At 34.9% G+C, this 12,279-nt stretch overlaps 1 protein-coding gene across 1 annotated transcript; it reads left to right on the plus strand.

Moving 5' to 3' along the window:
• The first annotated feature begins 3,285 nt into the window (after window positions 1–3,285).
• On the plus strand, window positions 3,286–12,093 carry pstpip2 (proline-serine-threonine phosphatase interacting protein 2). The gene is made up of 14 exons (XM_054613189.1): window positions 3,286–3,365; window positions 4,799–4,899; window positions 6,902–6,976; window positions 8,146–8,180; window positions 8,301–8,407; window positions 8,495–8,557; window positions 9,139–9,237; window positions 10,037–10,082; window positions 10,261–10,340; window positions 10,430–10,528; window positions 11,183–11,279; window positions 11,438–11,522; window positions 11,658–11,695; window positions 12,005–12,093. Exons 1-14 carry the CDS (start codon window positions 3,333–3,335, stop codon window positions 12,058–12,060), a joined length of 1,014 nt encoding a protein of 337 aa, XP_054469164.1. The 5' UTR covers window positions 3,286–3,332; the 3' UTR covers window positions 12,061–12,093.
• The last annotated feature ends 186 nt before the right edge of the window (window positions 12,094–12,279 follow it).

Here is a 12,279-nt window from a genome sequence, read left to right on the forward strand (position 1 = left end):
TTTTGTGAACAGGTGGAAAGATGATGTGGATCAAATATTTGCATGTCAATTATTCAGTTTCAGTTTCAGAGTTTCAAACATAAAGGAGTTCCCTTTTGACCTTAGAGACTGTAGGAACAGAAACAAAAGCTGTACAATGTCTAAATAATAATTCATAATTAGAGGAGATATATATATATATATATATATATATATATATATATATATATATATATATATATATATCTCCTCAAATTATGAATATATACATGCATTGCATTGTATTCAAACCCCTGTGAGTTGCCCTTGAAATAGGATATGGAGTGAAGTCTCAAAAATCTGTTCAGGGCAGGAATCATGAGCAAGTTCGGGCATGTTTCTCTTCCTTTTAGCAAAAATGGGGAAGTACCAGGGAAATTACAGTCAGATGTTATCAGGAGTTTCATGTAAGGTGAAGTGAAGTGTTAAAGAATGACAAAAAGATGAGGAGGACAACAGCAAGATGTGAAAGGAAACTTTTGATGTACATATAAGGAGAAAGGGGAGAGCGTAAACGTAAGGTAATCCCTGAGAGTCTTTAAATCTGACATGGACATACTATGTGCAAGTTTAACATTTTTAGATCAGATGAAAATCATACTTTTATCAGTAGTCAAAGTCATGATTTTTACATTTTATTAAATGTTTTCCACATGATTCTTTTGTCACTGGATATAGTGACAAAATAATCATGTGGTGCATATCTTTGAACTTATTATAAGTTAATAGATATCAAATACCTGATTTTCCTCCTTATAGTTTCTGAGTTACAGCCATTTTCCTATCCTGCTATATTATATAAAATATAATGCAGTATATTGCAAAAATAGTCACATGTGCCCAAAGACTAGATATAATAAGAAAGCTCCCTTTTCAGCCAAATGGTTTGAGTGATTTTGAAAATGGGTGAAGTAAAAGTAACAATACATTAATGTAAAATAATCCCTTACAAGGAAACATACAATAGTATAATCAGCAAAATGTATTTTAGTATTAAAAGAAAAGGTACTTGTTCAGCAGAAAAAATCCCCTGTAACTGATATATATATTCCAAAAATAGATTGGTAATACTTACACATACAACTTTACTGTTGCTGGTCAGGATGGAGCTCCATATACAGAGCCCACATAAACACTGAGGAGGGAAAGAATAAAGAGTAGTTTCTATGGACTTTCCTCTAATCTTTTCTTTTTTAAATATTAGATAATCTTACATATTCAATTCTCAAACATTTATTTAAATGAACCCATGAGAGAAAGTGTATGTCTTTTTAACGGCAACAACTCATAAGTGTTCTAGGCAAAAGAAAGTTAGGAAAAAATGTTTAATCTTAAACATCGCTGACCTTTGATACATTTTTAATATACGATTAAAAGTGACTTATAGCTATTAGTTGTCAAATACATATAGTGGAGAAAAAGTGCATTATTTCTTATACAACAATTCAGTGGAGCACAATCTCGTTCATATGCTGTGCAGAATGCTCACATGGTTGCAAAAGGTGCGGTCCTCTCTGCTGATAGTAGAGCTGAAAAACGTCATCCCAGGTTGTCTTAAATTACCACATCCTACCTAGTATGGAGAGAGAAAGAGAGAGAGAGAGAGTGTTTGTTTTCAATATGAACATGCTTATCAGAGTAATGTTACCTAAGGAATGCTTTGTCATGGTATTCAGGATGTCAACAAACTTCCGTGTTGTTGTTGTTGTAAGAAAAATATCTTGTGGAAGATTTCTCTGGAAATAAATGACCTGCCTCCTCCAACACTCTGTGAAAGTGGGGCAGGTAATAGGGAGCTGTGTCTGTGTGTGTGTGTGTGTGTGTGTGTGTGTGTGTGTGTGTGTGTGTGTGTGTGTGTGTGTGTGTGTGTGTGTGTGTGTGTGTGTGTGTGTGTGTGTTGTTTGTGTGTGTGTTTGAGTGAATGAAACATTTGTAAAGCATGGAAACTAAACAAATGTTTGACTTTTAACAGGTTTGCCAGGTCAGTTAGAGCTAGCATATATCAGTGTCTATGTCAGAGGGCGTATACAAGAAAACATGACAATAAGGCTCCATTAAGTGTGTACATCTTTAATGAAAAAGAGATAGTTTGCAAAGATTTCAATTATGCAGATTCTTGCAGAATTAAACTGCAAAAATAAAGGCCATAAATGAGCCACTACAGAGAATGAGTTATACCAATAAATACAGAGTTTCTATATTGTGATATTTCTACTTTTACAAAATCTGAATACTTCTTCCATCACTGAGCATATTCCATTCTATTATTATTTTGTGGCATGCTTTTTAAATTGAAACCTATAAACCCTGTGCATACCTCCATTAATCACCAGATGGCAGCACACTCAAACTCAAATTCTATCTATCTATCTATCTATCTATCTATCTATCTATCTATCTATCTATCTATCTATCTATCTATCTATCTATCTATCTATCTATCTATCTATCTATCTATCTAATCCCATCATCGTTTGTGTGTGTCAGTGCTGCTTATTGGAATATACTAGGACAGTGCTGGGCAGAATAAGATCAATGAAGAACAATGAAGAACAATACAAATCTAAAAAGTACATATATAAAATGAAAAAGAGGAAACAAAGATCCAGGGAATGCAACTAGAATGTTCCACAAATCAATATTTAGCAAATCAATAATGCAGAAAGCTTTATATTAAATAAAAGAAAAGTAGGTATATGGAGGGAAATATAAATAATAATAAAAGGGGGATTTTCAATTAATTTCATTTTGGTCTGGGCTAAGCTTTGATAAAGAGTCTGAATATAGCTCAATATAAATACTTCATATTTATATCATGTATGACCATTCATGTTTTCAAAAATAAATTAAACAACACAGCATGACCATTTAACATTTTTTTCGAGTTACAATAAAACATAATAGATAATAATAATAATAATAATAATAATAATAATAATTATAAATATTTTTGCTATAGTTAAAACAAAATGTGTAAACAACAATCAGAAATCGCACGAATAATTCATATTCAGTCTAAATATTTCTAGATCATGCTTGACAGGGTGTTCTATGAAAACCAATTAAACCTCTTTCAAGTTATTACTTATACATTATTTGTCGGATATCATTCATGTCTGGATACAAAGTGCACGTGCAGTCAATCCTGACGTAAATTGCGACTGAACAGTTTATATTTGTCATACTGCGCATGCGTCGATTGGAAGGGTGCCCAGCCCACATTGTTACTGTTGCTTTAATAACCAAACAGCTTCATTCACTTTCAGTCAGCTCACAGACCTGTCAACACTGCCATCTGGTCCTCTCTTACAGTTATGAAAAATCTCCACTTCAAGGACTCCTTCTGGGTAAGTGTCTGGTGCTGTGTTTTGAGTTTATTTATTAATTATAATAAAAAAAATAAAAAAAAGTAACACTATCTCAGAAAATAAATCATGAAAAAGGCATGTATTTCTAATTGTAGCTAATTTAATCATGTTGCAATGTAGTTTCTCTTTCTATTCGTGTGGCTACTGTGGCTAATAGGTTCCTCTCTCCTCTCTTGGTGGGTGATTTACACAATGGTTGAAGAAGAGCCACACTAATACTAATAATAAACTTTAAACATATTCAGTGTAAAATGATATTGAAGAAAAGTACAAAAATGGCCCTTAGTGTAATTATATATTATATCACTTATTTTTCTACTGGTGCATTCATGTCTAAATTGCATTTGCATTGTTGCAGTTTGTTGAGGTGGAGCAGACTAATCTACTTTGTATACTGTTGGGTAGTTTATAGTATAGCAATGTGTCATATTCTATTAACGGATCGTCTGTTGTGCATGTCCTGTTGCAAATCTTTATCTGAAGTACAGCTGTCAGATAAACGAAGTAAATTAAAGAACAATATATACAAAATATTGTAATGTAGTGGAGTAGATTTATTAAGTGTCATAGAATGGGAATACTCACATAAAGTACAAGTACCTCAAAGTAATGCACTGCTTAACTAAAAGTTCTTAGTTACATTCCACCACTTGCTCTATGAAAAAATTAAATAACCGATTAAACTCTAGAACTGAATTAGTGATACAGTTACATGGCTTCATATCTATAATAGAGAAAGAAAGTCGATAACCCGCTGATTTTGACATCTGCAAGGTGGGGCTGATTATAGGCTGGTACCCTCAGCTTACCTAAATCATGGAGAAGTACATTTCAAAACATCAATTTACATCTCCGTGTCAAAGACTTTAATGTTTAAGGGTTTATTTATGTCTGTGTGTGCCGTTGTCTTGGGAACTTCATTATGAGAATCATACCAACACCTCTAGTGGAACTAGAGGTGTTGGTATGACAGCATTTAGTCCTCTTAGGTCTGTAAGGTATCTGTGTGAAGTAATTACATTACATTACATTACATTACAGTCATTTAGCAGACGCTTTTATCCAAAGCGACTTACAGTAAGTGTATTCAACATAGGTATTCAAGAGAACTACTAGTCACCAGAAGTCATAAGTGCATCTCCTTTCTTAAACAAGCATCTAAAAGCATAAACCAGAGCAAAAGTACAGTGCAGAGGCAAATTACTACGAAAACAATAATTGCAACAGACTAATATGAATATAATAAGTGCTACAAACTACTACGAATAGGATAAGTGCAGTAAACGAATACGAATTCAATAAGTGCTACGAGGAAGGCTCAGGGTAGTAATGATATCCATATAATGTAATATCTATCCATAAACTGGACATATAATCTAATCAAGTAACCCCAACTTTACTGTTATTGGCAGAACTCTGACCTGACCTGCACTGGTGGCTATGATGCAATTATCCAGTATCTCAATGATGGCAAGAGGACATGCAAAGAGGTGGAAGATTTCATGAAGGCCAGGTAATGCCACGATCTATATTAATATCAGAATCAGCTTTAATGGCCAAGTATGTGCACACATACAAGGATTTTGACTCTGGTTTTAAGTTCCTCTTAATATCGACCAGACAGAACAGTACAATTAGCAGTTAGATATAAATAGACATGTAGGTAAAAATAAGGGCAACAAATAAGCAAATGAGAACATAGTAGTTGAAAAAAAACATTATATATATATATATATATATATATATATATATATATATAATACTTTGAAACTTGAAAAAGAGGAACACAAACTGTGAACTGCTGTTGGATGTTGTGAGGTTTATTAGTGAAGTGAGTTGAGTAAGTTATGAAGCAAGAACAGTTCAAGTGTTAGTGGACATGGAGCAATCAAAGACTGCAATGAAATAGGATTAAATGTCTCTTAGGTCAGAAGTAATAAAGTTACAATAAGGTAAAAAGAAAAGAGAGATAAATAGTTGAGTATGAGTATGTCATTATACAACATTTCTGAAACTGTCAAGAATTTTAAAGCATGCTGTCTTTGGTTGGCCTGTAATATAATGTTACGTTTGACTTTTCTTCAGTTATACTTTAAGGAAAATATATTAGAATATATAAGAATTAGTGACAAATAGTTTGCTTGTAATAGCCTTCAATCGGTCAATGTTGTGGTATAAAAAGCTGCTTTATATAAACCTGCAATGACATTGTTAATTGCCAGAAAACTTCAAATGCACTACTTTCTACACACCAAAATAATTATTTCTAACAGTTTATTGCATTGGAAAATGACCAGCCACATTCAAGTTTGATTACAGTAATATTCTTATCTGGATGGGTTTTCCTACTTTTAGATTAAACCCACAGGTAAATCAGCATTACTCATCCACACTACTGCATTGTGGGAGACCAGAGAACAGAGCAAATGTTTGTGAAGCATTATCTAGATATACTTTTATAACTGAGCCATACAAAGTTTGACATTTGAATTTAGATTTCCTCCTTCCTCATGTGACCAAGTACCATGTCCTCTCTCTCTCTCTCTCTCTCTCTCTCTCTCTCTCTCTCTCTCTCTCTCTCTCTCACACACACACACACACACACACACACACACACACACACACACACACACACACACACACACACACACACACACACACACACACACACACACACACACACACACACACACACACACAAGTTGGCAGCCATTGACATCCACACTATACTTTTTATATATTTGCATGGATTGCAGTACAAGTATAATAAAACACACTGCTAAAGATATATCAAAAGAGGATATTTCACAATAACATGACTGAACGTTTCCTCATGTAAGAATAAAAGGCAAATTTTAAAGCCACAAGATACAAGAGTTCCCAACATTCTGTAACACATTTATCTCGGTGTCACACTCACACAAAAAAGGACACATGCAAGAAATGGTATTTGGCACTATGTAAGAAACCTCATTTATTTAAGTAAATTGAAGTATATTTATGGAATATGTATAAATGAGCATAAATAAATACAATAAATACATAATATATAGAATATAAATAAAGCAATTGTGTGAAAATGAAATAGAATGTTTTGTGGACATAAAATGTGCATCATATTACATTTTTAGTATTGTGACCTCTACATGTCTTCTATGTGTCCTATCACAATAAGAACATATTCATAGATGGAGTCATTTGTGCAGAAATGCATGCATACATTTACACCAAATAGTTGCACCAAATAGTATAAAGACACATGTGTAGTTACACAAAAAAAACCTGTGGTTTATTCTGTAAATTGCACCTTGTTATTTGAGTTCCAATACATATTTAGTCATTAATTCATATTTGGCGTGAGCATTTATGACAAAAAAATAAAAATGTCCACTGGCTGAAAGCGATGACCAAGTTGTGTGTTTATTAAAACTAGTGATAAAACATCCTGTATGTCATGAAAATGAATAAGTATTTAATCAGATAAAGGGTTCTTTGTTTCTGGTTGTTTCTTTCAGGGCATCAGTTGAGGAGAAGTACGCCAAAGATCTTCTTGGTTTGTCCAAGAAGGTGTGTGGACACAATGAGATGAAGTAAGAAACCTCAGTGTTGAGATGCAGTTATTATTTGATCACATATATTTACAGTAAGCCTGAGAAAATGAAATTAAAGAGTCTGTCTCTGCAGAACTGACATTAGCTCCGATTAGTTTGGATGCAGAAAGACGAATGAAAGCAGATCATTCTGACTCGGTGGTTCACAGTTTTATGGTGCAGTTTTTTGCTGCAATTATTTGATAATGTTGTTTTAGTCTCTTAGATTGTGTGTGTCAGTGTTTATATGTTGTTTCTTCTTCAGCAAGTTTAGTTCCCATTCCGTCACATGGTCAGTGTGACTTTGCTTCTGCTCTTTGTTTCTATCTCTGAAGAGGAAGGAGGGCTAATTGGGCAGAGGGAAATAATTATTTACTTAGTAAAAGCATGGTAGCTTATTAATACCTGGTACCCTGTGTATTTTGTAAAAAGAACAAAGTAATTTTTACATTCTGTGTTTCTCACCAAAAGGCATTATGTAAGTTCTTGAGTAAAGTATCTGCAGGTTTTGTAAGTCTGAAAAAGCATGAGTAAAGAAATTTAAAAAAAGGCAGTAAAAGGTATTTTATGCCTTTCTTAATCTATCCACTTATTCTGGTCTAGGTTGCATTCATCATTAATTAAATCTTTAGGAAAGTACTGAAAAAGTGATACAATAATAAATAATTGTAAGTCTTACTTTGGCCTGTATGACCATCAGACAGGTATTTAATTAATTCTTGTATTTTTTATATTTATAACAAAATACAGTCAACCCCGCAGAAACCCTGCTTGAGATCTTACAGACATGTTCAGTGCATTTCCTTCATTGTAAAATATTTGTAAAGAGGATTTTTCTCAAATGTTTTAAATAGGGTATTGTTTACATCTATGTTAAAATGCTAGCAGTCTTCTTCACTGTCTTTGTTGTTCGCATTGTTATATTTCTTTGCACATTACCCTCACCAACTGTTAGTCGTGAAACTGACTGCTGTGTGCACAGCACATGCAAATCGAGGAACCATCCATACAGCTTTTGCTACCAGTGGTCAAAAACTCCACAGGGTAGCTTTAGTTTCCTCTTTTTGTGCTATGTAGTAATTTTTAAAGTGTCTTATGGATAAACAGAAATTGTGTACTTTTTTGTGTGAAATCTCTCTGTAATCTTCTTTTTTTTTCTGCTTTCTAAGCACATTAAAACGATCCCTGGACATGTTCAAATTACGTAAGTACTTAACATTTTTAAGTCTTAATAACACCTCCTTTCAGCTTCCATTATTTAACGTTTGTTTAGTTAATGTTTTCTGTTTCGCTCGGAACATAAATCTTGTTTTTACCCTTGCAGAGACTGAACATGTGAGTCTGTCACACTTACAACTGGCGCAGAACATGAGGGAGGAGGCAAAGAAACTGGAAGAATTCAGAGAAAAACAAAAAGAAGCGAGGAAAAAGGTTGGCAGTTTAATAAGGACTGTGATGCACCGAGCAGACTGTGGCATCTTTGCAACTTGTTGACTAGATGCAACATTGTCATTTCAGATGGAACAACAGATGGATGCGCTCCACAAACAGAAGTCTACATATTTCAAGAAGACAATGGATGTAAGTAAAAGTTGAAATGCAGAGTTAACTATTTACAGGCTCAACATGAAATAAATCACTTCAAGGGCACTCTCAGACTTTCCCTCAAGATCTCTTCTCTGCCTTTTCCTTGTAATGTGTTATTGATTAGCATTAATGTTACACAATAATTAACCTACCAAACCAAGGCCAAAGTACTCTGCTATCTATTTTAAGTCTTAAAGCTATAGCACCAAGGCTACTTTAGTCCATTGGTGGTTCATGTCAAAGGAGTTTCAGTTTTGTTGTGAAAACAGTGAAAATGCATGTCTTATCCCTTCCATGTTCTTCCTCTTCGGATGAGGAAGTCGTATTGACCAGTCTGGTGGGTGAATAAAAGCGTCATATAAAGTCATTGCCGAAAGAAGAAGTACTTTTGCAACATTTAAATTAAAATAAGCCCAGAGGTAGAGAACATCACTGACATCCATAGTCAAGCTCTGTTGGTGCTGCTGTCTTTCTTTACTTGTTTCCTCAACATTTTGCCTCTTCGATTATTTTTGGTGATAAACAGTTTACAATTTATTAAAAAGCTTTAACTCTTACTGCGATGCTATCCCCAGTCAAAGAAGACTTATGAGCAGAAATGCCGAGATAAAGAAGAAGCAGATCAGAATGTGAATCGAAACACCAACACCAACAACACCAAGCACATTGAGAAGGTAAAGTGATCAAAGTGGAGCTTCTCAGTCATGGAAGATTAATGTGTTAGAACAAAGAAAATAAGATAAGATCATCCTTTGTGAGTCCCACAACGGGGAAATTTGCAAATATACAATATAATTTTTTTTATTTTATCCACCTTTGGATTTACATTAAGTTTGTGTTTCAGCCTATTTCAGAATCAGAGACGGTTTGTTGCCAAATATGTTTGCACATACAAGAAATGTTCTGTTAGTGATTGGTCCTAAACTATAAAACAATACAATAGTATACAGACATAATTAAAAATAGAATTGTAATGTATGTACAATAGAATGTGAAAAACAAACAAATAAATGTTTAAGAATATGTTCAAATATGTCTGTTATTGAAGTGTGTATTTAAAGTGAACATATACCGTAATTTATTTATTTATTTGAAAACAAGCAATTTAGAGACTTTTGGCTCTGAAAGCTAGCAATCGGCATTTTAAAGACCAAATATGGCAAAGATTATTTATAATGATAATAGATGTAAGTTGCAATCCTAAAGAGGATGTGAAGCCCATATTAAAGAACATAGCAGCACTTATTTTCACACCAGAGTGAGGCCAACACATTGCCGTAGGAAATGATTAATACTTTTGTAAGAAACAAACTTAATGAATTGTGCTCTGAGGAGTCCTGTCCTGAAGCTGTTGTAGATATAGCTTCTTTAAAAATGTTCATATGACCTTATGTGCAGTCATTTATTTTACTTGTCACATGACCCGCTGTTGAAGACTTCATACTCATGTGTTTTTAATGTATCACCTTTCAGCTCTACTCAAAGGCGCAGAATGCAAAACAGAACGCAGAAGAAGCTGGTAAGTTTACAAAAAAATAAATGCCACAGGCATCTTTAGCACATCATGTGCTTGGTGCCTTGATGATTTGAATATGGCTTAATATTATACGCTATATGAAGGACCATAGTAGTAAATGCAGTGTGTTTGGGTATTTATATTATCTAATTACTGTTTGATGTATGTGTTTGATTGGCAGACAGGTTATACCATCAGAATGTGACCACAGTAGGAAAGCTTAGAGATGAATGGCTGAAGGAACATGTCAAAGCCTGTGAGGTGAGACTGTTTGGTTGGATCCCAAAAGTTTGAATTTAACATACATATGTAGATGAGCTAAATGTATTTTGCTATGTTTTCCCTCACAGATGTTTGAGAAACAGGCAATGGAGCGTATTAACTTTCTGAGAAACACAGTCTGGACTCACCTTAACCAGCTTTCCCAGCAGTGTGTGACCAGTGATGAGGTAAGGCTCCCAGTTATATCTGGTTATATCAGATTATATCCCAACTTTAAAGCTGCTATAATCAGTATTATAACCTGGAGACCAAACCAGAGCTAAAAGAAGAGCAAATGTCGGGTATACATTCATCAGGTGAACCAAAACTTTACTTTAAATGAATAAATATGTTGCTCGGTTCCTGCAGGATGTATAAATGTTATGCTAAATCTATATTAGGTTTATGAGGTGATAATATGTCAGTGTTGTGTTTGCAGTACAGACTCAATACAAAGTGGACGTAGTCACATCATGTCACCCATTCGTTTGTGGACTGCCATTTTGAAGCCGCAAGTTTGTCTTTTTTAGCTTGCACCATCTTGGTTTCTTTTTTGCAACCAGAAGCAACATGAGAGGGTGGAGCTAAGTACAGCCGAACGCTGATTAATAATTTTAGGTGACCAAATTGATTTGCATATGAGTATGCTGCCTGGTTTAAAACTTATTACGCTGCCCCTAGTGGCCCAATCTATGCAGGTTTACAGTCATCTATCAACAAAGAAAAACTTTGTTGGACAAACCTCCAAGCATATCTATAAACTTTGCTTTATTGGACTCTGACCTTGTTTTACTGTCTCTGTGTGTGTGTGTTTGTGTGTTTGTGTGTGTGTATGTGCATAGCTGTATGAGGAAGTGAGGAAGTCGCTGGAGCAGTGTGATGTCCAGGAAGATATTGAACACTTTGTCAACCTCAGGCGGACCGGTGACAAACCACCAGGTATGAATTCAGGAATACTCACTCACAATACTGTGCCGTTAATTATTAAACCAGTGCTGGAAAGCTGAAGGTAGTTAGTTATCAGGCAACACACAAACATGCACTGTTTAATCAGTTGTTCAGTATCAGAACAATCTTTATTTGTCCTCTCTTAACAGCGCCGGTTGTGTATGAGAACTTCTACAGCGGTCAGAGGTCTCCAGCTGTAGCTCCACCCTCTCGTCTGCCTCCACCAATCATCAGGTAAGCTTAGAAGAGAGAGCTGCCACCTCTCTTGTTTATCCATCTATCCATCCAATTAGTATTCCAACCACTTCTTCAACCCCATTTCTAGGACACTTACTGACTTATTGTTTTCCTTGTTTTGTAAATTTGCAGGAGGGGGCCTTTACCTGATCCAACCAACAACAGTGGGGGTATGTTTGTGTGTTTTCACTTAAATACAGTGTATAGTGTGTTGCTTGCTAAGACCATGTAGCTAAAGAGAACATGCTGCTTGGTGAACATGAGAATCTGGTTTCAATGGATACGCTTACCCACCTTTTGGTGCATTTCATTGTGTATTGATAATCTCATTTTGCAACTTAAATCTTCTGCCAGTGCGTGTGAAACAAAAGGTAGTTTAAGTGGTAGGATCAGTGTTGTGGCTTTGTTGTCGACTGGATTAGTTTACGCTTCTCCTTTTAATACGTAACCATCTCATTGTGTTGATCTTTTGATTGTAGATGATACAGTCTACTCCACAGTGCAGGACGCCGGGTACAGTGTTATCCAGTACTAACATGCAGATCTGCTGGAGAAGTTATTGTGAATCCCACGCAGCGCTGGAGATTTGTAATGAGAGGTTACATAAGTATCATCACTTCCTCCTTTATGATTTCCTGTAATGATAAAGTCGCACCAGATATAAATGAGTGTCATAACTGTGTACATAAGTAAGGTTGTGTGGCATTTTAAATATATCAGGTTTTTTTTTATCAAAACAGGCTGAAAGGAGTGC

The sequence above is a fragment of the Anoplopoma fimbria genome, chromosome 14 (assembly GCF_027596085.1).
Source record: "Anoplopoma fimbria isolate UVic2021 breed Golden Eagle Sablefish chromosome 14, Afim_UVic_2022, whole genome shotgun sequence".
NCBI classification, from domain to species: domain Eukaryota; kingdom Metazoa; phylum Chordata; class Actinopteri; order Perciformes; family Anoplopomatidae; genus Anoplopoma; species Anoplopoma fimbria.